The sequence below is a fragment of the Cariama cristata genome, unplaced genomic scaffold (genome assembly GCF_000690535.1).
Source record: "Cariama cristata isolate BGI_N322 unplaced genomic scaffold, ASM69053v1 scaffold14248, whole genome shotgun sequence".
NCBI classification, from domain to species: domain Eukaryota; kingdom Metazoa; phylum Chordata; class Aves; order Cariamiformes; family Cariamidae; genus Cariama; species Cariama cristata.
Window position 1 is genome coordinate 21,825 of NW_009629536.1, and position 23,474 is coordinate 45,298.

Here is a 23,474-nt window from a genome sequence, read left to right on the forward strand (position 1 = left end):
CCTCCCTGGGCAGCCCATTCCAATGCCTAACGACCCTTTCTGTGAAGAAATCCCTCCTCATTTCCAACCTGAACTTCCCCTGGCGCAGTTTCAGACTATGCCCTCTTGTCCTGTTGCCTGGGAGAAGAGGCTGACCCCAACCTTTCTAGAGCCTCCCTTCATGTGAAAGAAGCAGCAACCACCAGAGAGATTAAACGGTAACTGGGGAATTAGAGAGGCTTGAAAAAAAAGGAGCCAGCTTGAACACAAGTATAAAAGAAGTATGATTGCCGGTTAACCAAATGTCATTAGTAAGTCAATACAGTGCTTTGGTCCTGGTTTGGTTTAAACTATAGAAATTGAACCCTCTTCTCCTGTGACAGTCCGTCAAGCTTCTGCTACTCCTTCCCTCTGTTGAAAAGGAAGCACTGCCTCAGGTCCAGCTTGCGGCTTGGGAAAGAGAAGGCCCTGTAGGATCTAGGGATGTGTCCCAGGCTGTGCTGCAGAGAAGTCAACTCAGCAGCATTTTCCAGGCCCAGGGAAAAGGGATCTCCTCTTCTCTCAGCAGAGAAGTGGCAAATGAGAGGGGACATGTATCAGAGAGACGAAACAGTTATAATTATTCTCTGGCTACATCTACACAGCTTCCAAGCTCTCCTGATTGTACATAGGCATATAAATTTGTTTGCTGCTAAGCTCTAATCTGGACCTAATGAACCATGTACAACCTTTGGGGCAAGCTGGAGGACAGGTCACTCCAAAAGAAGTTAGGCATCATGGATATGGTTGTGCCAAACCCGGCTTGCTATGCCCCGCACAATGCGTCAGTGCTACCTCACCACACCCACCCTTGTGCCGTGCCCCAAAGACATACCAAAGCAACCACCACACCTCTTGCATTGAGTTATGAAAATAAAACTCTCTCAAACAACTGAGCAGGCCTCTTGTTATTCTAGGCCATTGCTAAGGGAAAAAACCAAAATTCCAACATGCCACCTCAGGAATCTGGGGCTGGACCAGCTCAAAGCCTGTCTTCCTGCTCATGGCCTTCTATATGCCTGGGTATTCCTGTACCACCAAGCAACGCTGCTTTCAAGCAAATGGTTGAAGGACAGCAGCCCAACAGCAACCAGTGCCAAGGCAGGAGACTCCTGGGATGCCTCCCAGCTGCACAAAGACTGGCCAGTGCAGGCTAGGCCATGGCATGGGGCTGCCTGGATGGCCTAGCAGGACTGCTGCTCCAGATGTGGATGTGATGACTTTCTGACCTGAACCACTGTCCACTGATCAAGGAGAGCTGTGAATGACAAGACCCCAGAAAGCACTGGCAGTCCCTTCCTCCTGCCGGTTCCCTGCCACAAGCCTTGAACTTGGTCTTGCAAGCTCTGTACTTCCTGCTGGGTCTCATAGGTTTCTGTCCTAGCTGGCGCTCATGGTAGGTACCAGGTTCAGCATCCCCTCTCCAGCACTGGTAAACAACTACAAGGGCAACATCCCTTGATAACATGGCCTGAACTGACAGTCCACATTTCTAAGCCTGTCCTGCTTGTCTAAGCTCAAACATCTGGAAAATGTAGTATCTAATATAATGCTCCCCAGGGATTGGCCCTTTGCCTGGTCCCATTTGAGAGAATGCAGCAGACTGACAGATGAGCCAGAGATGACACCAAAAGGCCATCTGACAAACAGAAGTACTAAACACAGCAGTGGTGAGTGACACGTCACCGCAGCAGTGCTGGGCAAAGGTTGCTTGTGCATCCAGAGCGTGGCTCCTTCCAGGGACCCACTGGCACATGCCCTCCATGGGTGAGGTGAGCACACGGATCCTGGGCGGATCCTGGGTGAGAAAAGCATAAAGACAAGAGAGGCAAAGATCTCTGGTCTTGTGCTGTGTCAGGGATCACTGCAAGCTCTGCGCAGTGCAAACATAGCCAGTCTGCACCACCAGGTCAGGGGACCAGAAATGCCTTTAGCCATACAGACAAACATAGGACAGGTTCTCCTAACTGCTCCTACAATGTTCTCTGCTGCAAGGGGAAAGATAAAAGGCTTCCCCTCAAGACATTGCTGCTTCATCTTCCATTGGTCCCCCCAAAGAGGCTTTAAAGACTAACTTCTACTCACAGAAGAGAAGCCAGTCAGCAGAGATGAACACCAGCTCTCCTCTGGACTTAATGGAGGCTGAGCATCACCTCGTGGGCTTGTGCTGGAGATCTAGTGCTGGTGAATGAACCAGGAGACCGTAACTGTTCTTTGCTTGGTGCATGTGAAAAGCTCTTGCTGCTTTTCATTCCATGCCCAGGTCATTTCTGTGTCACTGCCTGGTGGACTGGAAGGAAATGACTGCTGTAAATCTGTTTTTAGAAATATTTGACTCCCTTAATATGTTAAATGAATTCCAGTTATTTATGGGATTTCACTTAGCTCAGGGTAAGACGTATTGGATTGCTCAGACTATTCCAATTGTTACCTTTTTCAATAAAAGGGTAAGCGTTGCTAAACTCCCTACAAACAATAATGTACCTAGATATTCAAATTGGTTTGACTACTGTTTTAACTTATTTGAGGGAAAACCTGAAAAATTCCTTATCTGGGAAAAATTGCTGCCTTAGTTTTATCAGTTACAGACCTGATCACCCAGTAACAATAAAGTTTTTTTTTAAAAAAAAGAAATACAGAATGAAACTATAATATCCATCACATACTATATACAACAGTAACTGTATTTTCTCTTTGCTCATTTATGTTTGCATAGGAACAACCCCAAAGCTACTCTTTGCTTCCCTTAGCTGGCAAGTTTGGAAATATGCCACGAAAAGCAATTTAGCATCACTTATTGTGAGAAGACAAGTGCCTGGCATTCTGCAGTGGTCCCTGTCGCAGGAGCTTACAATCTACAGTGCTGCTCCCACAGTTACCTCCATCCATGCACAGAATCAGCTGCAATATTGGGCTTCATATTGGGCTTCAAAAGACAAAGCAGAGCATCTCCAACACTCTTCCTTTACCTCCCCTAGTTATTCCTTGCTGTGAGTAGAGAAAGCCTCCAGAACTAGTGGTCTGCAGCAGATCAAATGGGAAGGGCCAGCGGTCTGTTGCTGGAGACATGCCAAGCTAGCTGCCCAGCAGGTTTCTGTTCTGCCATTTAACTGCTGAGCTCCTATATGACTTAGCCCAAATCAAATATCTTTGACCACATCTAACCTGATGCACAAGCTCTGATTCACCATTTGCCATACAGCAGATTCCACTGCAATGCAAGGAGTATTTCTTAAGGACCCAACAATTTAACAGAAGGCAAGCAAGGGCATGACTTCACTACACGCCAGCTGCTCTGTGGCAACCACATACATGCTTCACTCTATGCTAAATGGGAGTTCACAGCCTACTCTTTCATTGAAAAGTAAACTCCCTTCAGTTACTTTGCATCTGTCATGTGCAGAAGCACATGGCTGGGCATTTACCAAGAAGCGGCTGTTATGCATTTACCTGCTACCCTGTAATGGCTTGTCTGAGTGTCCATTCCCCAGCAGCTCATGAACTAATCACACTGTAGTGGTAATGGATTTCACAGTCCAGCCCATGAGGCAGATGTGCTGTCTTGCAAACACAAAGCTTAACAGTGACATCATCTCTATATTTAACTGACTGCAGCTGTAGTGGTCACTTACCTGTCCCTCTACCTGCCTTAGAAGATGCTATCAGAGTGCAAAAAAAGAAGGACACAACTGGAAAGGATGGAGTGGTAGATTGCTCTGCTCCTGCCATCCCCCAGCTCTCTTCTGCTCCATAAAGACCCAACAGGTCCCAAGACATGGCCTTCACACAGTGACAGTCCAGCAAGAACAGCCCAGGAGACAAAGCTTGCTGACACGAGGGCAATCCAGTACTAATGAGAGAAAGGGTCATTATGACCAGCCAGAGGAGCTGAAAAACTGCCTAAGGAGCAAAGGGTCACCACTGGCATCTCCAGAAAAACTGCCTGCCCACAGGCAAAACCACACAACAGCAAAGAGAAACTCTGGGGCAGGATGTGCTAACACTCCAGCATCAGAGGTTAATCCCCAAGTGCATGAGGGCTGTCAGCACTCTGCAGAGGTGCTAATCCATGGCCTGGTGCCCAATGCAGCCTGATAACACCTCCTGCACATGGCTCCTCCTTCATCAAGTTGGTGCTGAGGCTGGGTGAAGTTCAGAGGAGGATGTCTTATCTTTTTAGTAAGAGGTCTACAGATTCAGCCATTTCCAGTACGTGAACAAACGAAAGGCTTACAGTTTTGGGCAGCAGAGCTTAATCTCTTAAGAAGTTAAATCATAAGCAGTTCCATGGATGCACAGCACCAGCAGAGAGAGAGAAAAAACCACCACAGTCTGTAACGAAGTCCTCAGAGTCCTAATAACCTGTGTAATCTGAAATGTTCTCCTGGCCACCTCACGCCACGCTCAGGGCTGCCAGAGGAGCCAGAAAGCCACTGCTCCAATGGCTCTGATTGCTACTGAGTGGATAGGACTATTCACTAGACAGCAAAAAGCACATGGCAATAACCATCCCTAGTGTTGTACATGCAACAGGCAATGACGCCTCCGAACTGATGTTCCTGCTTGTCCCCCAGTAAGCTGTCTGGAGTGTAAGGTAGGTTATTGCATGCTTGGATTACCAGCTGCAATACCAGTGATGTCTGCTTTCAAGCCCAAAAGGCCTGTATACACAAAACTTCCATCTAAACATAAATAACATACATATATCTTTGACTAGTGAGACAGCCAAGCCTGTGCCGTGACATTAAGAGGATTCTTTAATCAAAGCGAGGATCTCTACTAGCTTGTTTCATGCTAATAGGATCCTAAACTAAAGTTTTTCTTTATCATCAGCTTATCTCAAGAAAAGAGAAGTCCACATGTAGTCGGAAATAGCTCTCCCTCTTCTTAAGACTTCAGTAAATGGACTGAGGAAACTCCTGAAAAGCTTTACCGGTCCCAGAGAGAAGTCACTGTTCATTGTGGGTGACCAGTTTTGCTCCTTGCTCAGATTTTCAGCTACTAATGCCACAAGTGCAATCCAAATGCACATCTAAGTTGTACCCCCCTACTATCCTCCAGAACCATCTGGCCCAAATTATATTATCAAAGCAGAGGATGTTACTACATTCACCCTTTATTGAATCCTGGGAAAAACGCTTTGAGATCAGCCCCAAACTATTTTACTAGCTCTCCTCAACCTTGCTGAAAAAGCCCGCAAATTACAAAGTTAATTGGCAGCACATTGTTACCATATGTGGTGTGTAAGAGAAGCACTGAGGTTTATTTAGGCATCAGAACCAAAGAAAAGTGGAATATTACTGCTCTTTTTGAGGATTTCGTGTTGGCCTTGATTACTAAGGCATCCCCAGCCTTGATCCTCCTGCGTGTAGCCTGCCCAACATACCACACTGCACACTGCAGCACGGGGGCACCGCTCTGCCCCCATCCCAGTTCCCCAGGAGAAACTCAGCACACATACTGTTTGCTGTGCTTTTGCTTACTAGACCTCACATTTTCCTTTTCCATGTTCATATGCTTCATTCTTGAGTAAAGTTTTCCAGGCTGTCTCACATCTCTAAAGCATGACCCTGAACCCAACCAGCTATGCTCTGCGGCTGCTGGGTCACACTGTCTTTTGTGAAGCAATTCTCCTTGCTCTAGCTGTCTCGCTTATCTTGCTGGATCTCTCTTAAATCTAATGAGAGTTGGATTCTTGGTCTACAGGCTCTGATTTCTACTCTTCCCATTTAAACTCTGAGAGAAAAAAGGTCTGTAGTGAATTTGTATCACCAGGATCCTACGCAGACTCTTCTTCCCTCTTTATGCTGCCATCAGTAGCTTCTGTTGGAGCCTTTGCACTGATGCAGCAGCATTCACTAAAACGTGAAGTCCCAGCAGCTCCGTGACAGCAGTCCATAGTTGACGTCTGCAGTAAAATTTGTACCCACAGGCTAGAAATATTCTCTCTCTGTTTTTAAACTCTGACAGAATCAATCAGAGTGTCCTTGCACAGACAGCACAGGGTATACTAATGCCCCAGCCCCACAGATGCACCTGCAGAGCTCCTGTTACCCCCATCTGAAGGAATGAACTACAATTTACACAATCTAGCAGGGGTCACGGGGAAAGATTGCTTGCCTTAAAGCTCCATAAACTATTTTTAAATGTTGAAATTGACTTTCATGAAGTGAAACATCAGGTTTCAATTAAGATGCCTTCATTTCCCAATCTGATGTGTGTTAAACAACCTATCAAAACCTCATAAACTTCAGTTCACAGCATTTTCATTTCCGGATTCTCTCTTCTCCTCTCAGCTTAAGTAATATCTTGTGTATTAAAATAACGTGTTTAAAAATAAAAATAAAAACAAATCTGGAGAAAATAAAGGTGAAAGTCTGATGACTTCTGTCCTTTACTGGGGCAGCAGTCCTGATCTTCTGGAAGACAAATCAAGACCATGTCATTCTAAGGGTAAGTTCTGGAGAAAGCAGAGAGGTGAAGTAAGTCGCTTCTTAGTCGACAGGAATATTTGGGATAAAGCACATGCAGTGCACAGAGCAAAAATCCAGTGCTTCCAGAACCCCATGACAGCTTCGGTACATACATATGCAGCAATGCATTTCACAAAAGACCCATTCTATGTGGTTGAATCTGTCTGCCCATCTTGTACATCGCATTTTAGGAAATTAATTTCTTACCTCCAGGCACCCACCCATCTGACCTGCACAAAACGAAAGTCTTTAATATTTCTGAAAATTTTGCAATATAATTAGAGCATGGGAAATGAGGCACTATTCTGCCTAGTCCAAATCCATGGCAAATCTCCTGTACCAGTAACAATGGAAGGACAATGCCAGGGGCAGAGCAAGCAGACCTTGTCCAGCAAAAGTGCCTGTCTCTGGGTTTGTCAGCTGTACTAATATGCCCAAAAATGTCACGTGTGGTCTCTGTCAACAACTATACCACATGTGTACATGAGTAATTTACCCACCCAAGTAATACTTTCTCTAATGGCTGATATAGAGCAAATATAAATTGGTTCTGAGGACAGCGTTGCAGTGTGAGATAATCCAGAAAACCTAACTCACCACCTACTGTACAGTAACACTTCAAAATCTGCACTGCAAGTGAGAGATATGAGATATGAGAATGACTGTGGAGGTATTTTGTTAATAACTATGACCTAAACTTGTGGTTTGCATTGTTTTCTTTTGTAAGTTTTTACATCTAAAATTTGCCGCTGTAAGATGAGAATTTCTTACCAAAGGCCTCATAAAACAAACCTTTACCCTCTTCTACTACAAGCCTAGAATTTAACTTTACAGTTGCTTTCAAGGCATACTGAAATGTCGATGATCCCCCACAAAATCATCAGCGTGTTCCAAGGAAAGTTCTTGCCTTGGCCTGAAGGAGGCTGAGCACTGCCACCATAACAGAGCCAAAGTCCCTTCCCTTCAATGTCCAACAGCAGAAGCCCAAAGGAAAAGTAAGAACAGTGTAAGCCTACTCTGCTGCTTGGTCTCCCATCTTTCCCTGTGGTTTTGCTTGCTTTGCTTTATACCTACCCCTCTGCCCATCAGGCCATTGTTGAAAGGCAGTCCGATGAAGCTGAAAGCTGCCTCCTGGATGAAGTAGGGATTCAGGATACGTATCTCATGAGGTTCTCTTGGGACACGGGTTGCCACTGACTTCCAAAAGCCATCAGAGGCGCTCTGGTAACAAAAAAAAGAAAAAAAAAAAGATAAAACAACAAACACAATTACATACAAAAGATAACAGACCACTATTATTCTTTTAAAAAAAAAAAATATGCACTGCTGGCAGCAGTTCCCGCTGTCCCTGCTCACTGCCACAAGGCACTAGTAAAAGGCTGTAGTGAGGGAGTGCATCCTGGAGGGGTGAGAGCAGTGTACGCAGATGCACTTGAGGCAGTCTGGATGACAAGTGTGAGGAAGACAGAGAAGCTTGGGCTTCAGCATGAATGACCCCCTCCCTGGTCCCATCTTTTCACTCTTATTGGCACTTTAGCTACTTTGGTTAATGGTTTAAGCATTCCAGCACACGCCGTGATCACTCCCACCAGTCTGCAAGGGGATGTACCCTTGGATAGCAAATGCTTTTAAGAACATTCAAAGAGCTAAAAATGACCGTACAGCTTTACTTTCAGTGTGAGCTACACGCTTCCCGCTTTATCTCAGGTTTATCCTCCTCCGTCAGGTTTTATGTGAATTAAGCTGTAAGCTTATAAAGGTGCCATCTTGTCTTGTAGAAGAGTCATGCATGTTCTTGGACTCAGGGAAAAAACAAGTATGTATGTCCTTTATGTTTACCCAATGGATTTTTTTTTAATTAAAGTCTTCACCCTGCAAACATGGCAGAACACCAGTCTTGAATACCGCTGCCTTGCTGGACAGCCCTGCCTAGAGAGGGGCTCGTGCCTCCCTGTCACATTACTATATATCATGGCTCCTGCTGGTCCAGATGTTAGTGGGTATAGCATGTACTGCCCTCAAAGTAACCGGAGGCTCCATGTTCACAGGACTTACAGACCAATTACGTTCTAACGTTTCACTTCTGTTTGGGTTAAAAATTCAGAGAAAGGCACAGGGAGGATGGCAGGAATTTTAATCTGCTAACCAACAGCTCTGGCAGGGTAATCTGATTGAATGCCTCCTTCTCACAGCATTGAGCCATCTTCCCTGCATTCTCCATGACAAGCAACAGAGGCAGACATTCCACTCTACCTTTGGAAGTCATTATTTACACCAGTTTTGGGTTGCTTGCAGATTAACAGTGACTTCACAGTTGCTTTCAGGGCACTGCCAAAAATGTTGATGATCCCCTGCAAAATCCTCAGGAGCCTCTTCTGCCCAGTAGTGATTACCCCTGTAATTATCGATGGTAATTCTGTCACAGCTGGCGCCTGCTGCATTTCACATGCTACGTGTACTGCTCACGGCTCCTGTGAACTCTCACGCCTCGTGGTGCTAAACACCTTACAGAGGCTTCTTTATGGAACAATTCCATGGTTATCTTTAGCTGCTGAATTTCAGATCCTGAAGAATGAAACTTTGCTAGATGGTTCTTGCTACGAAAGGCATTAACACAGCAAACTTGATAAGGGTACACACTGTTATCCAAGCCAACAGCCAAATGCCATTGCTATCATGTTTTGATCCCATGCGCCCTCTCAAAGCTGCTCAAACATAGTAACGCTTTTGCTGACCAAGGCAAGGATCCTGTGAGTTTAAGTTTGCATTTCGACTATGGCAAAGTGCTCTCTAAATGGAAGAAAAAAAAAAAATCCTAATTAACATTCATGTTCTTTCATCATAGTTGAATTAGAAAGAATGCCTGGCATCAAAGCAGTCTAATACTTTCCATTATAATACGACATTTTCAGCCACTGAGTTATCCCACCATCTAAAAAAAAAAATTTGAAAAAAAAATATCAACTTTATAAATGTTAATAAAGTCCAACATCCATTTGACCAAGAGATCTGAGGGATTTGGTATGTCAGCTGAATTCTGCCTCCTTGTGAAAATTTATTAAAAATTGGATAAATATTAAACCTTTGGAATTTCCTAAAGGCACATGTAAAGCAGAGGTCTTTCAGTTCCAGAGAAGGAGGGGGAAAAAAAAATTAAATAAAAAAAAATTTCACAGATCCCACTTGCATTAAGCACGCTCCAGGTCTCACAGAAATGAAGACAATAAACAAAAATCTTGAACAGTTACTCATTCAGTGAAACCATCTTATCATGGCTTTAAGCAGGCACACCCTGGAAAAATAGTGTGTGACCTTGAAACTAAAATAAATTTATAAGTTCAATTACGATTTCACGTACAACTCTAAATATGGCATTGCCTAAATTTTGCAAACAATTCAAACCAAAGGTCTGCAAGCTATTTAAAGAGGACAAAAGCCACCTTTTGTTTGGACTCACACTCCATAGGAGATTCTACGTAAGTTCTGGGATTTAAGTAGGTTTTATATGGCTTTTACATTACACACAAAACATTAAAGAGAAGAGAAAAAGAAGAAAGATTACAAACATTTGAGATTTTTATTCTTTGCTGTTGCTTGAGCTGTTCAGAAGGAGGTAACTTCACAAATCACAGTTGCCCGTTTTCCCAGCACCGCGTGAACCACTAGGACTGTACCTGGGCTCCTCTCAGTGAGTTCAATGCCACTGCAAAATAAATGTGGACTCTATCACTAGCTGGGAACACAACCTGTCTGCTTTGGTCCCTTCTGTGTGGCTGTTTCTCCTGCCATTTATCCAGACTATTTCCCTAAGCATTTTCCTCAGCTATCGCACTGCTCTGAAATTCCTCTGGCTTCTCCCTTCTGTCTCATTTCTATTTGCTCTGAGTTCTTCCCTGTAACCTTTCTGTGCCCTTCCCCTGAGATTATTATTGAGGGACACCTCGGGTAATCTTTTATTTTGGTGTGTTTTCCCTCTGTAGTTTCTAAAAGAATTGCAGGGAAAAATGCGGAGTATCAGCAGACAGCTCTCATACTTCCACCTATACAGTAGGCAAAGCCCTGTGTAGGGCTAAAGAACTAAAAACTGTTTTCCTGGCTTATAATTACTGAAATTCTCAGCCTTGTGGTTTGGCTCTACAAACCCTGCAATTTTGAGCTACATCTCAAGCCTTGTGGTTTTGTTCCGCAGCTTGTCACTGGCAAGCTACAAAATGCAGCACCACGACAACTGCAAGCCCAGGGAAGGCTGCTCCCCTGACGCAACCCCCTCGGGAGCCCCGGCGTCGGGAGCGCAGCCCCTTCCAAGGATCTGTGCTACCACTGACGCTCAGCCGCCGCTACGCCTGGTGTGGCTGGTTGGGAAGATGTTCAGCGAGGTTTCCAAAGCAATTACTTCCCGCTGGGGAACGCTGTCCCTATCTAGGCTGGGAGGAGATAGGCAGCCACCTGAGGAGCAGCAGGCAGCGGGAGGGAAGGCACGCTTCTCCTGCCAGATTCGGGAACTCAGACTTGCAGTCTGAGGTTGGGGGCATCCTCTGTTCCCCGCTACAGTGACGAAGCCTGCAGTGCTTAAGGGTGGCTCTCTGAGGATGCAGTATCTCCCTTCCTGATTATCATAACGATAATAAGTCAGGACATGAGTCTGAAGACTGCTTAGGCCATGTTCCCACAGTACCTCATCACCTCCAAGGCATCGAGGTGGAAATCATAGGGTCCAGGCTGGAAATCATGTTTCCCTGTGTGAAGTTCCCTCCTTTATTATTTGTTGGTATCGCTGTGCACCTGGAGCCTCAGTCACAGATCAGCATTCATGCTGCCAAAGGCTGCCAAAAACAGCTTATAGTATAAGCATAAAGAAACAAGCAACACAGAGAGGCAGACAGGAAAACATGACTGAAGAGCAAGTCTATGAGGGCCACAGCATTTTTAAGCAATTTTGGAGTGTTTTCAAAATGTGTAACTGTAAAGGACATCACTAAAGGCTTTAGAGGAGACTATTTTAAAAGTAGTAAGAATTTAGATGGGCCAGGGCTTTCAAGCCAGTGTCTTGTACAGTACTCATCCAGGGAGAGAGGCAGAAATATCCCCTCTAGAGACATCACTCCAGGAATAAACGGGAACAGACATAACAGACCAGAGATGGCAGGTTATGAGGAAGGGATAAAAATGGCAAGGCTCACCTAATAGCTACAGGGACAAGACAATCCAGCTGTAATCCCTCATCCTGTCCGTTTGCAGAATACTGAAGGGTAATAGGGACAGTCAGTTGTAAACTATTTTTGTCTCTGTTCAGTTTTCTATCTCCTGTTCTCAGATTTACCAACACGAATCACAACATATGTTAAAATAAAATATGGAAACTCAGAGCCTGAGCGAAGAAGCACACCTCAACAGAAGATACAAACAGCGAGAAGCAGGTTGAGTCTCCCAGAATAACAACATTTCTAATATACTAAGGAAAATGAGGGGTATTGCCACTGCATCCTGATGGATGCTGCCTCTTCTGTACCTATGTGACACTACTGGATTTAGGAGTACAAGCAGCATTGCTCTGGAAGACTTCTAAGTCTGATGGGAAGGGGACAGGGAGATTGCAAAGGTCAGCTATGTGCAACATAAAGCTGAATAAAGTCTTGGTATGCAATACTCTGCTGCAGAAAGGTGTAAGACTGGAGAGAGAACATGTGGTAAATGGGTATTATTGCTCGTTCAAACTCTGATAACACCAGAAATGGAGAGGAAGAAGGGCATGAGGGAAAGAAAAAGCCAGGGGATGATATACCAGTCACAAGACACAAGACCTCACCATGCCTGGGAGAAGATAGCTCACTGGGATCTCTGCCCTCATCTAGGTTGGAATATGGTTTATTCTATACCTGCCATGCACAAGCACTCACTGTCACACAAACACAGGGTATAGCAGAACCCCTGCAATCCATCTGCAGAGGCTTTTGAAAGGTTTTTGCTCAGGCATAACCAGATTAGATGTGGACGGCATGTTTCCACTAGAAAATAACCATCTTATCAGCCAATGCTGCATTTCTCAGCGGTCAAGTAGACACAGAGGCCTAGAAAATGCTCTTCTACAAGTGGCAATATAAATGAAGTTGCACATTTGCACCAATTATCAAAGCAATGGGGAACTTTTAGTAACAAGAACATAGGTGCTGAGAGCCTGCAGTCTGCGTTGATGGTCAACTGCCAGACCCACTAGCCCACACTTCAAATATATTTACCCAACTTTCTCAAAGTGATGGAGAACCCCTCCCCACCCTCTGTACACGGCTCCAATGGCCAGCACTTGTTCTGAATGTTCCTATCTTCAGTTTCTAGAGCCGAGAAATGCTCTAGAGTCTAGAGCCTTTTGTTCCACTCTTATCTGCCCCACCGAAAAGCTCTTACTCTGCCTGAAGCAGGAACATTGCAGATTATGCTCAAGCCTTTCCCTCATCTTCCCTTTGTCCCACTGTCAAAAGAGATGCAGCTCGTGGACTATCCAACAATACGACACTTTTACTTTTTTATCATTTTTGTTTCTTCTCCCTGAATACCCTCCCACTGAACAAGTATAAAATCAAATGATTATAATTTCCCAGGCTATTTCCCTGTTGGTATTCCCCATCTCCCAACAGCCTCGCAGCACCTAAGAGAGAACTCCTAACAGCTTGTAAACCCCCCAAATTTAGCTTTTACTAACGTTTCTCAGTGTGTAACCCAAACACATTTTCTACCTAATGTTTTCAGCAGCAAAGAGCAGCAAAGTACGATGGAGACAAAAGTACCTCAACACATGGTACTATTAGAGCTTTTTTTTTTTTTTAAAGCAAAAATCTAACTATTCTTCTTTGTTGGTAGAGTTGAGCTAATAATACTTCTCTACACTGGCTAGAAATTATTTTCTTTTGGCTTGATAATCAGGTTGAAAACCACAAGAGAAGGGAAACTTAATTCCAAGTAGCAGTTGCAGGCTTTAAACTTTGTGCCAGACACGTAAACTACATGGCACCCTGGCTACACACAAAACTGGAAGCTGCCCCATCCACAGCTACCGGCTCAGAAAGCAGCAGCTTCAATGGTGACAAAAGCCAGCTGGGACGTGAGGGTGGCACTGGTGCATTACACATCAGTTTGCTAAAACTCAGCAACGTGCTCATTCCCATGGTTGTCAGTAGGAAGTTTCTGCCCTGTTTACCTGCAAGCGTATATTACGAATAAGCAGAAAAGCATATTCAAATAGGCCTACTGAATTTCAAACTTCATTTGACCTATATAGCTGAGTGCTACAGCTAACCTAAATACAGACAGGTGTGGGCCTTCGGTGCTGCTAGTCTAATACCTTCATCTTCCGATTCACATGACTAGGTAGCACAAGGCCAAGGCCAGCTCTAAACAGTCAGTAGAGCAAATTTATTTTTATGCTATGTTGTAAATGAAAAGGAATTCCTTTTCTTCAAATGTATTTCTATGGTTTTATCCGCGTAACTGAGAGCAAAATACGGTTCACAGTTGTAAGATAACAAAACGCCATTGAAAGAGATTGTCCTGTCAAGAAAATGGAACTTGGAACCTGTCAGATGAGCTTCAGAAAAACACTGAAGATTATTCTGATGAATACTGTGTTTCACATGTTAAAGCATAAATGATAACTCACATATGGCATGTCAGAAGACACATTTGTACTATGTGCAAACATGGTGATGGACAGACTGTACTATTGACTTTTGTTCAAAATGTAAGCTGGATTTTGAGCCAAAATTTGACCAAATATTTGTTTTGAAATATCTTAGGAAAGGCGGAAGTTTTTAGTAAAAGGAATGGATTTAGATAATTTATGTTTGTGTTGTGGTTTTTTGTCTGTGAATAATAGTAATAATAATCCTTCAATAAAAAAAATCTAAAATGTAGTACAGTTTCAGAAAAATCCCAAAGAAGAACAAGTCCTATAATATCACCATTATTTACAGGGTATTTTATTCCCATAAGGAAGGAGCTCCTTTATTTTGCTATTATTTTTATGACATAGTTTATGAAATGTCATACTCATATAACATCTATTAAAAGAATACCAGGGCTGAAAGGCCAAATCCACGTGTTAGTAAGTGCTGAAGTAGGACCGCCCTGCAACTTCAGCTCAGGATTTCTGTTGTGAACAGTGACTTTCTAATTTTCCCACAAGATTTTTCTTATATCACCATATAGCTAAGTGTTTTACAAACAATACTTTCATATTTAGAGCATCTCTGCAGTATTTGACTTGTATTACACCATTTTGCAGAGGACAAAACACAGATGAATGCCTACAGTTTCCATTGCCCTCTGATGCTCTACTTCAGACACCTTAAGCTGAGTTTTCAGAACATTTGTTAAGCTCACAGTACAACTCCATTGACTTTGCTGCTGCTGAACACCCAGCTCTCCTGCCCATCTGCCCCACGAGACTTAAATGTGTTTGGGAAATTCTGATCTAACTTGACCAGTATCACATCGGTCAGTCAAAGGCTAAACCACCTCCTAAAGAGGAATCCGCAGTGTCTGTAATGAGATCACTCTTTCTCCAATCCTTTCCTCTCTCCTATCCACAACATGTTCTACAGCTTTCTGCAGCTACTCATACTAAGGCTGAATGTCTTGCATTACAGAAATTAGTCTAAATCTCAGTCTTCCCTCTCCACTAGATAGACAGCTGTGTTCTTAAAGAGCCAGGATGTAATTATGTAATTAAGGACAACATCTGCACAGGAGAACTGAATTAATGTTGAAAATGCAATGTTATTTTTTTGCTTTTCCTAACTTCTGGCAGCTTGATTTTTATAACTATAAAGCTCTTTAAAAAGTCTTAAAGGGTAACTTAATATGTTTTAAAAAAAAAAAAATCAACTCAAGAAAAAATCCACCAGAAAAAAAAAAATCTACTCAAGAAAAACTCCACCGAATGGAGCAATTAAACCCAGGGCACAGTCCTTTAAATGCAACTACAAGCTCCAGTAGGCTATTGTATTCTAGATCAGCTGTTAGAGGAAAAAAAGCACCCTCTTATGGGGCTCCTGAACTATTTACACCTAACAAACCTGCAAGTGTTTCAGTAGTTCTCTGCTGGTTGTAAACCTTTCCTTTCTCTGCTGTCCTCAGTACCAATTGCCCTTCAACCTCCAATACTCCTGCTCCTGCCATGCACCAGACCAGGCTACTATTCCTTCACGTTGCCCAGGTGGCTGGCAGGAGAAGAGGGAGTTCCTGAGAGTCCAAGAGAGATTCTCTGCTGCCAGGTCTCTTGTCCATGCCCCAAACTCTTTATGGAGAAGCAACTGAAGGGAAAATCCTATTTGGTTCTTACATCCCTGGAGATGCTGCATCCCGACTAAGCATCCAGGGAGGGCCCCTGGCCAGTGCAGGCAGGGCAAGGGAGCCCTGGCAGGACATAGCGTGCCCAGTGCAGGCAGCGCTGCGATGCCGGCATCCAACAGCCCCCACGCCCCACGGAACATCAGACCCACCCTTGGGATTTCACAGAACAGCAGGAGCTGCAGCAGGATGCCATGGTAACACAGCCTCACCAATTCCCAGCTGCTGCCCTGAAGAATTAGAGAATCTTAGCAAAATAGGGTGGGAGACTATTTTTTTTTTTTTTTTAAATGGGAATAAAACTGTGCATTTTCAGTAGCCTTATCCTGAGAGACAGCTAAGTTATTTCAACTGAACTTTCCAGCTGTGCCAAACACGTGGCACGGAAAATAGCAGTTCAAAGATGACAGTGTAATAAAATGATAGCGCATTTTCCCTGTTGCTTATAACAGAAAACATAAGGTGATCCTAACTATAAGCACAGCTACCTGGTCCACTTACAACTGTATGCCTTCACAAGAGAAAAAAAAATTGAAAAAAAATTTAAAAAGCTGTCTTTGCAGGCTTTGGTGACAGAGCATGAGGACATCCCAGGGCGTCTGAGGACACCCATCAGCCAAGTCTTTTTTAGAGAGCTGAACTGGTTCATGAGTTTGAATACAAACAACAACTCATTAAACAACACATATTTAGACTAAACCCTTGGCACATTACAACAACAAAAGCTAAAGGATCACCACAGGAAGAATTATGGACTAGAAACCCTCATCGCCTTCCGAAGTTATCAAAGTGAGTCTCTAGGGAAATTTTTACATTGTTTTTACAGCAAGAGTACACAGAAAAATCTGTCTTCTCCTATTTTGGCATCTTTGCTAAAACGAGAAGCCAAACAATTTGTATGTTCACTGAGTGTTCATATAGAATATATACAAATTATTCAGCATCCTTTAGGAGGAGAAAGCAGAAAGGTCAAAATAACAAGAGATTGGGAAATGCCAGGAAGCTCCTGCCCTACTTTATTTTCTAGACTTGCATTAATAATAGGTGCTTTACAAAAGAAGATGTTTTAAGTAACATTATTTAATATTCTTAAAAGATGAGAATTTAAATAAACTGTAATCCAAACAGAACATTTACATTTAAGAGTTTTTTCCAAATAGCCACAGTGCTGATTGCCTGGGTCAGGTTCGGTATTTTCTGTACTTGTCAGTTGTGGGCAAAGTTAATTTCACAGAAAATCGCCAGAACACAACTGATGGACTAGCTGGGAAAAACTTCCAAGTAGACCTACCAAAAGCCTTGTGCACCCACCAGTTTGGCCATTTTCCTTCAATTTTATGTCTCTGATTAAAAAAAATAAATAAAACCCAAGATATTAAAACTTTTTACAAACCTGGTCTTAACTAAGAAGACAAGAAACACCCTTAGACATATCCCATAAATTTGCAACTGCTAAAAATACAAATGCTACCAAAAAAAATGTGAGGTCTTCCCAGAATCTCTCTTGCTTACTACCTTCGCATGGCTTGGTTTATTTTCACTTCTGTTGTCAGGATAAGCATTCGCATTAAAGAACTGCAAGTGTTGGGGTAGAGAAGCTGAATCTAGAGGGGGAGGAGGGCAGGGATTCACACCCCATGCACACAGGAGCGTCCTCCTCTCTTGCATAAAGGAGCTGCTGCTCTTCTTGGGAAGAACCAGAAGCACCACACACAGCTGGAGTACAGAGGGAGAGATAAATTTAGGAAGACAAAAGCACATGGGGAGTTTAGTTACCTCAGTTTTTATTACAGCAAACTAGAGATATAGGTCAACCCCCTGTCCCGGAGCCCTCGGTGCTTCGAAGCAGAGAAAATGTTACAAATTGCTCAGACAGCACTAACTATGCAAGTAATCCATGAAGCCCGCCAAGGAACACATGTGTTTCAGGCATAAATCGTCCAATCTATTCCTTTCTGAATTAACATCTGTCATCATGACACCATTCAAAATGACTGAAGACTGGATCATATTAACAACCACACATCTTGGATAAATATTTACTGTTCTGACTTTTTTTTTTTTCCGTTTAAAGAAAAAAATGCAGATAGCAAAATTCCTGGAGCTGTGAAAGGGAAGTGTCTTTTCAGCCACTGATAGAAAGCATGTGATTTTATTTACAAAATCAAATCAGTGTTTTTCCCCTCCTCTGTGAGTCTTCACACTGCACACGGATGAACTCACAGCATGCCGTGGTGTTGCAATGCTTTCCGAAGGGCTCTTCTGGGGAATTTTGTTATGCTGGAGGTTGCTCACTTCAGAAACTCCAGGAAGCCTCCTCCCACGGGATGCAGAAAAAGAATTGGCTAATTGTGCCCCAGGAAAATTTTGCTGTGACCCTTACAGACAACTGGATGAAGCAAATAACTCGCTTTCAAGAAAAGCTGTCAAGGATATTACTGGCTTGCTATCCTGCTCCTCATAGTCAACAAACGGGTCATAGAGAGTGAGGACAGGGGTTCTCAGAGTCAGAGAACAGGATGGCGAGAAGGCAACACAAGAGTGCAGCCCTGTCCCAAGTGCTCCCAGGAAACAGAATTTTCCCAGATACTGGATTAAGTCTGTATTTCAGAAAGGTGCCAGCAGTCAGTGCTCACCTCTGCAAGTATGTCATTTGAGTATTATAAGCACAGATTTCTAGGAAATTACATCTGTTCAGGCTGATTTTATCTAGCTTCAGCTCCTAGCCACCACATTCTGCTATTTGTTATCAGCACTGCTCGAAAGGCCAAGAGAGATCCTGCCGACCTCTGCTTAGACATCCTGCAGAGCAGGGAGCAGTGCTCCCTCCATCAGCAACTTCTCCTTCCATTCCTTTACTCTCACAACGCTTGAGTGGAACTTCACCAAGATATCCAGTCTTGATTTTAAGACTTCAAGAGCAAATTCATCAAGCCTGTAGGGCAAACATAGCAAAAATAATTATACTGATGTAAATGTGCTGCCTTTTTTGGTCAGTTGCCTAGCTTCACATATACTTCTGCCTACTAAATTAAAAAGTGTTCTGAGAAAAAATGTTCCCTCTAGGTAGACAGATAGAGACTACAAGTAAATCTCCCCAAAATCTCATGCATAAGCTAAATAAATTGAACCCAAATCTCTTAGACTAAGGGAGGCTTTTCAGACTTCAAATGAGTCTTGTAGTTCTTTACTGAAGTGTTAACACAGAACATCTTTATTCTACTAACACTTGCATGAATAGCTGATACCCTCTGGGCAATCTCTCGGTTTCACTGTTGACGATGTTCTCTGACTTTTTCCATGTGCTGGATTCACAAAGCACTGCTCCAGTATGGAGGAACATCTACAGCACATGTGGGCAATGCAATATCCTCAGCAGGCATGGGCTGCACTGGTGGTAAAGCCACGTACGTCTGGATGGAAGAGACATCCACATGTCTGCACATGAGGCCAGGTGGAGATGATGCCATGCGAGCTCAGCAGTTATCTGTTCATTTGGTCTTCCAGGTGCCCAATCACATATATATGGGGTCAGTGAACGTGCACATCTTGGCCAGCATGCAACCACCAGGCAGTAGTGAGGGATAAAAGGGAGGACAGATCATACTGGGTATTTATGAGTTGGAGAAAATCTGAGAATATTGTGGTGCAAGAGGGAGGTATGAGGGAGCAGGACATAAATCCACAGGCAATCAGGCAATTTCTTTAGCTCTGCTATTTATGGAATTGTGTGTTTCATTAAGATCAGCATCAGATTTGGAATGAATTTTTTTACATTGCCTCAGATATTCCAAGCCTATCTTTGATCAATGCAGGTAACCAGTATAACCTGAGTTTACATGCACTATGACCTTGAAATGCACCTACCATGATTTGCATAATATTGATGTCTGAATACTGCCAGAGCCTGCCAAAGAGGGTGAGTACAACATGAGCACACTCCTGATGCTTTTTCAAGACAGCTGCACTAGCTTTTCAGTTGGCCCTCACTCATGCTGGCTTTTCAAAAGAAAAACTGCAACTCTTTAATTATCCATCTTTTTTGACTTTGGTTGAGTCATGGATAAAGAAGGAAGACTGGAGTTAGGTAATGGCAAGGAAAGCAAGGGACAAAAAAAAAGGCCAAAAACCATGCATGGTGTGGGAATGACTGGAAGGACATGCACACCAGCAATTTTTATTCATTTTATTTATTTTTATTTGAAAGTGTCTAAAATTGGGGCAATCAATGATGTTATTCCTACAAATATATATACCTTGCAAACTTTGGAAACCTGGAATTTTTTCATCCATAAAAAATGGCTATTTTTTATTTTCTTCATCTGCCCCAGAAGCTTAGGTGAACGTGGCTACAGACTTGTGGATATTGATGACTATCTGATCCAGGTGGGCAAGTTTTATTGTCCAGTGTGCATCTGATAATATTAAATGCTATGAAGACACACTGCAACGGCATCAGAGCAGCCCCTGTCACCAGCTGATGCTTGACAGTGTACTTACAGACACACTAAGTATGCCTGGGTGGGAACAGCTCTCAGCTATGTAGTGACCTGCCTAATCTTATTATGCAGTTGCATGCAGGTATGTATGAAGGGCAAGCTCCAGCCTGCACTTTCCATACCAACAACCTTCCTTTGGGAATCTGGCCAGGAAGTCTCCCCCAAGACCTATGTTGCAAACTGGGTCATTTGTCTACTGAGGTTCCTGTAAGGTCCTCACCACAATACCACCTGAAAGCTTGTCAGAAGCTATACAATACAGATCTAAGGTCTTCTCCCTCTTCTGGTCAGCACAGAGAAGATTTTATATAGCATACCTATGTATTTTCCAGCCTCTCTTCTAACTGAGACCGGAAAAAAAAATGGCTCATCTTCTCTCGTAGGGCATCAGTGTTCATACTTCTCCTTACATCTTCTGGAAATGGCTCTGATCTTTGAGGCCAGCCACAAAGGAGGATTTATTTTTTCATATGCAAGTCCTCCTTGGTTCCCTTGGGCCATTCCCACCAATGCACTGCAATGGGGCAGCAGGTCCTGACTGTAGGAGCACAACCCCTCAGGCAGTACAGAGTAGCTTTCTGCACAGCCAGACAGAGATCAAAACCTAAAAAAAAGTCAACATTGTTCCAGGAATCACCCCAGAAAGACAAACTGACTCCCAGCTACTTTCTGTCAAAGGAATACGGAATAGTCTCCACAGAATACATCATGCAGACTTCCTACCTCTTCTCTGTCAGAAACTTGGTAGGAGCCAGAAGAGTCTGCCTCAAGTTTTCATTTTATTACAAGGTATTTTCTGTGCTTCAATGTTTAGTAACGGTTCAGTTGCCTTGACCGAGGCACTGAACCATCCTGATGATGCGATAAGGTATTCTCTGCCACCAATTCCTCCTAAAATCCGCCCATGCAGTGTGAGTGGGAATGGCCTTTTGCACTGTGTGCTAGGATCCCAGGACAATCACTGAAAAGGTTTTCTTGCCTCTTCCCAGTGCAAGCCTCATCACGTCCTTTAGGCACACTGGCTGCCTTACTCACCAGCCATGCCTTCCTATATTATACTTCTGAAGGGATTAGTTATAAATGGCTATTTGGGTGAAAACCTAAATTTGTGAAAGAAGTGGGACAACTCTTAAGCTGACTTCCCAATTCAAACGCTGCTTCTCATTTATGATGGAGCAGCAAGTCCAGCTTCTGTCCCCTTCCACCCGAGTCCAAAGAGAGCAGGAGGACACAAGGCAATTCCTACCCAGGCATATTTCTAAGCAGAGGGGCTAGAGTTCTGGCTCAGCAAAGGATCAGGCATCACAAACAAGTAATCAAGTTTTGCATTCATAATGCATTAAGACAACTAGCAGTGGATTTACAGCTCCACCAAAACCAGATGAAGTCTTTCTCACATTCCTTTAAAAACTGAAAAGACCAACTGTATACAAAATGTTATAAAGCAACAAGCCCCTGGAGGAGGAAAGGGAAAGAAAATATTTGCAATCCAGAAGCAGACTCAAGTGAAACTGCCAGTGGCCACTCCATTTATCACCAAAGGCAAGTGTCAGCACTGGAAAAAGCAGGTTCTCCCTCCCTAGCCCAGACCCAGAGAAACCGCCTGCTTGAGTGCTGGGCTCAAGTTCCAAACAAGCTGGAAATACACGCATGTGGATGAAGCTTTACTTGGGGTTGGACAGCAAGAACAGATTCACAGCCTCACTATTTTCCTCAAGCCAACAGGAGCAGCGTGGTGGCTCCTCAGGTTTTTTTCAGGGATGCAAAACAGCCCACAAGCAAGGCTATTTCAGAATCCGAGGAATCCACAGTGTACTATGAGGCTGTGACGTTCACAGTCTGCCCTAGCAAACATGTAGCATGACAAAGCCATTAACTAATGGAAGAAGAGAAGCTCTAAACAAAAGCTTAGCAGACAGTGAGGGCTCTGGCAGCAGTCCGGCCTTGGCTCTAGCCGCAGTAACACAGGCTGATCAAGGCAGGAGGGTATTGTAACATACATTTTAGCAGGACCAGAAGTAACTTGTTGACTTAAAGCAGAAATGTTCCCAAATAAAAGTTTTTTAAAAAAAAAATCTCCACTGCTGCCACAACCACAAGATCTCCACAAGCAGCAGTTGCATGCTGTGACAAAGGAGAAGGGGTGATGTCGTGCCCGCTGCTGAAGTCTCAACATCTGCTGGGGGACAACTGCCTTTTAGATGGCATCACTGCCGTGTACAAGTCGTCAGAGGCATGCCCCTGCAAGGGACAGACAACCAAACTTGGCCTCACTCGCAGGCAGGTGCTCACTCGCTCCTATGACTTTCACTATCAAAGAGAGCTTCAAGGTGCCGCAGGCATTTACTGCACAAGTGACTCCTCCTGGCAAAGTGCAGAGATTCCGGCTGGAAGCATCTGCAGGCTCATTACTACATGAGAAGGAAGCTTGTGAGCTGCCAATTTCTACAGAAACCTTTGCCCTCACTTGGCTGCTTTAACAAATGTGCCAGATGTTCAGGGAAGTGAGCCCTAGCAAGCAAGAGAGCTCCAGTTCACTCATGACAGGCAAAAAACCAGCCTGGAATCAGCCTCAACGCCAGGCTGTGATGGCTCGTTTGCATAACTGCTGCGTGCAAATTCCTCTGTTTCAGGAAGCATCTACGTTCCATGCAATACAGAAATCTCCAGCTTTCGACCATTATTTTCACAGAGAAGAGCAGTATATGGCCAAACCTTCCTCCCCCTATAATTCCTCTGGTACTTTGGGTATTTGGGAAGAGCTTCTGTCACTGAGAGACCTGGGGTGATGCAGGACAGTACAACAGTGGGAAGCAGGCAGGGTGGATCACAATACGTATGGGTAATGTCTCTTGGCAAAAAGAACAGCCCAGGAGAGAGTGTAACTGCTCTGAGTGACGGTCCATGAGTAATCTACCGCTGGGGAAGCACCAGCAGTAGCCGTTTCATCAGAGGACGGGTGCCTGGAAGTCTCAGCAGGCTCTTGCAGTAATGACTGCAAGTCAGCACTGCCAGACCAGTCACCACGGATGCACAAACAACTCACATCTGTGACCCTTCTGCAATAATCATGGGTTCATGCAGGCTGTGGGACTTCAACCCATTTCCTTTCCACTTGTACACTGACATGTTAGGTCAGCAT

At 43.8% G+C, this 23,474-nt stretch overlaps 1 protein-coding gene across 1 annotated transcript in view; it reads right to left on the reverse strand.

The window, feature by feature from the left end:
- ST3GAL3 (ST3 beta-galactoside alpha-2,3-sialyltransferase 3) overlaps positions 1-23,474 on the reverse strand; it is a gene marked incomplete at its 5' end in the record, with an annotated part of 73,352 nt that overhangs the window by 18,054 nt on the left and 31,824 nt on the right. Inside the window, one exon of the mRNA XM_009705202.1 lies at positions 7,566-7,712. Coding sequence (XP_009703504.1) covers positions 7,566-7,712 — 147 coding nt within the window. The remainder of the gene's footprint in view (positions 1-7,565; positions 7,713-23,474) is intronic.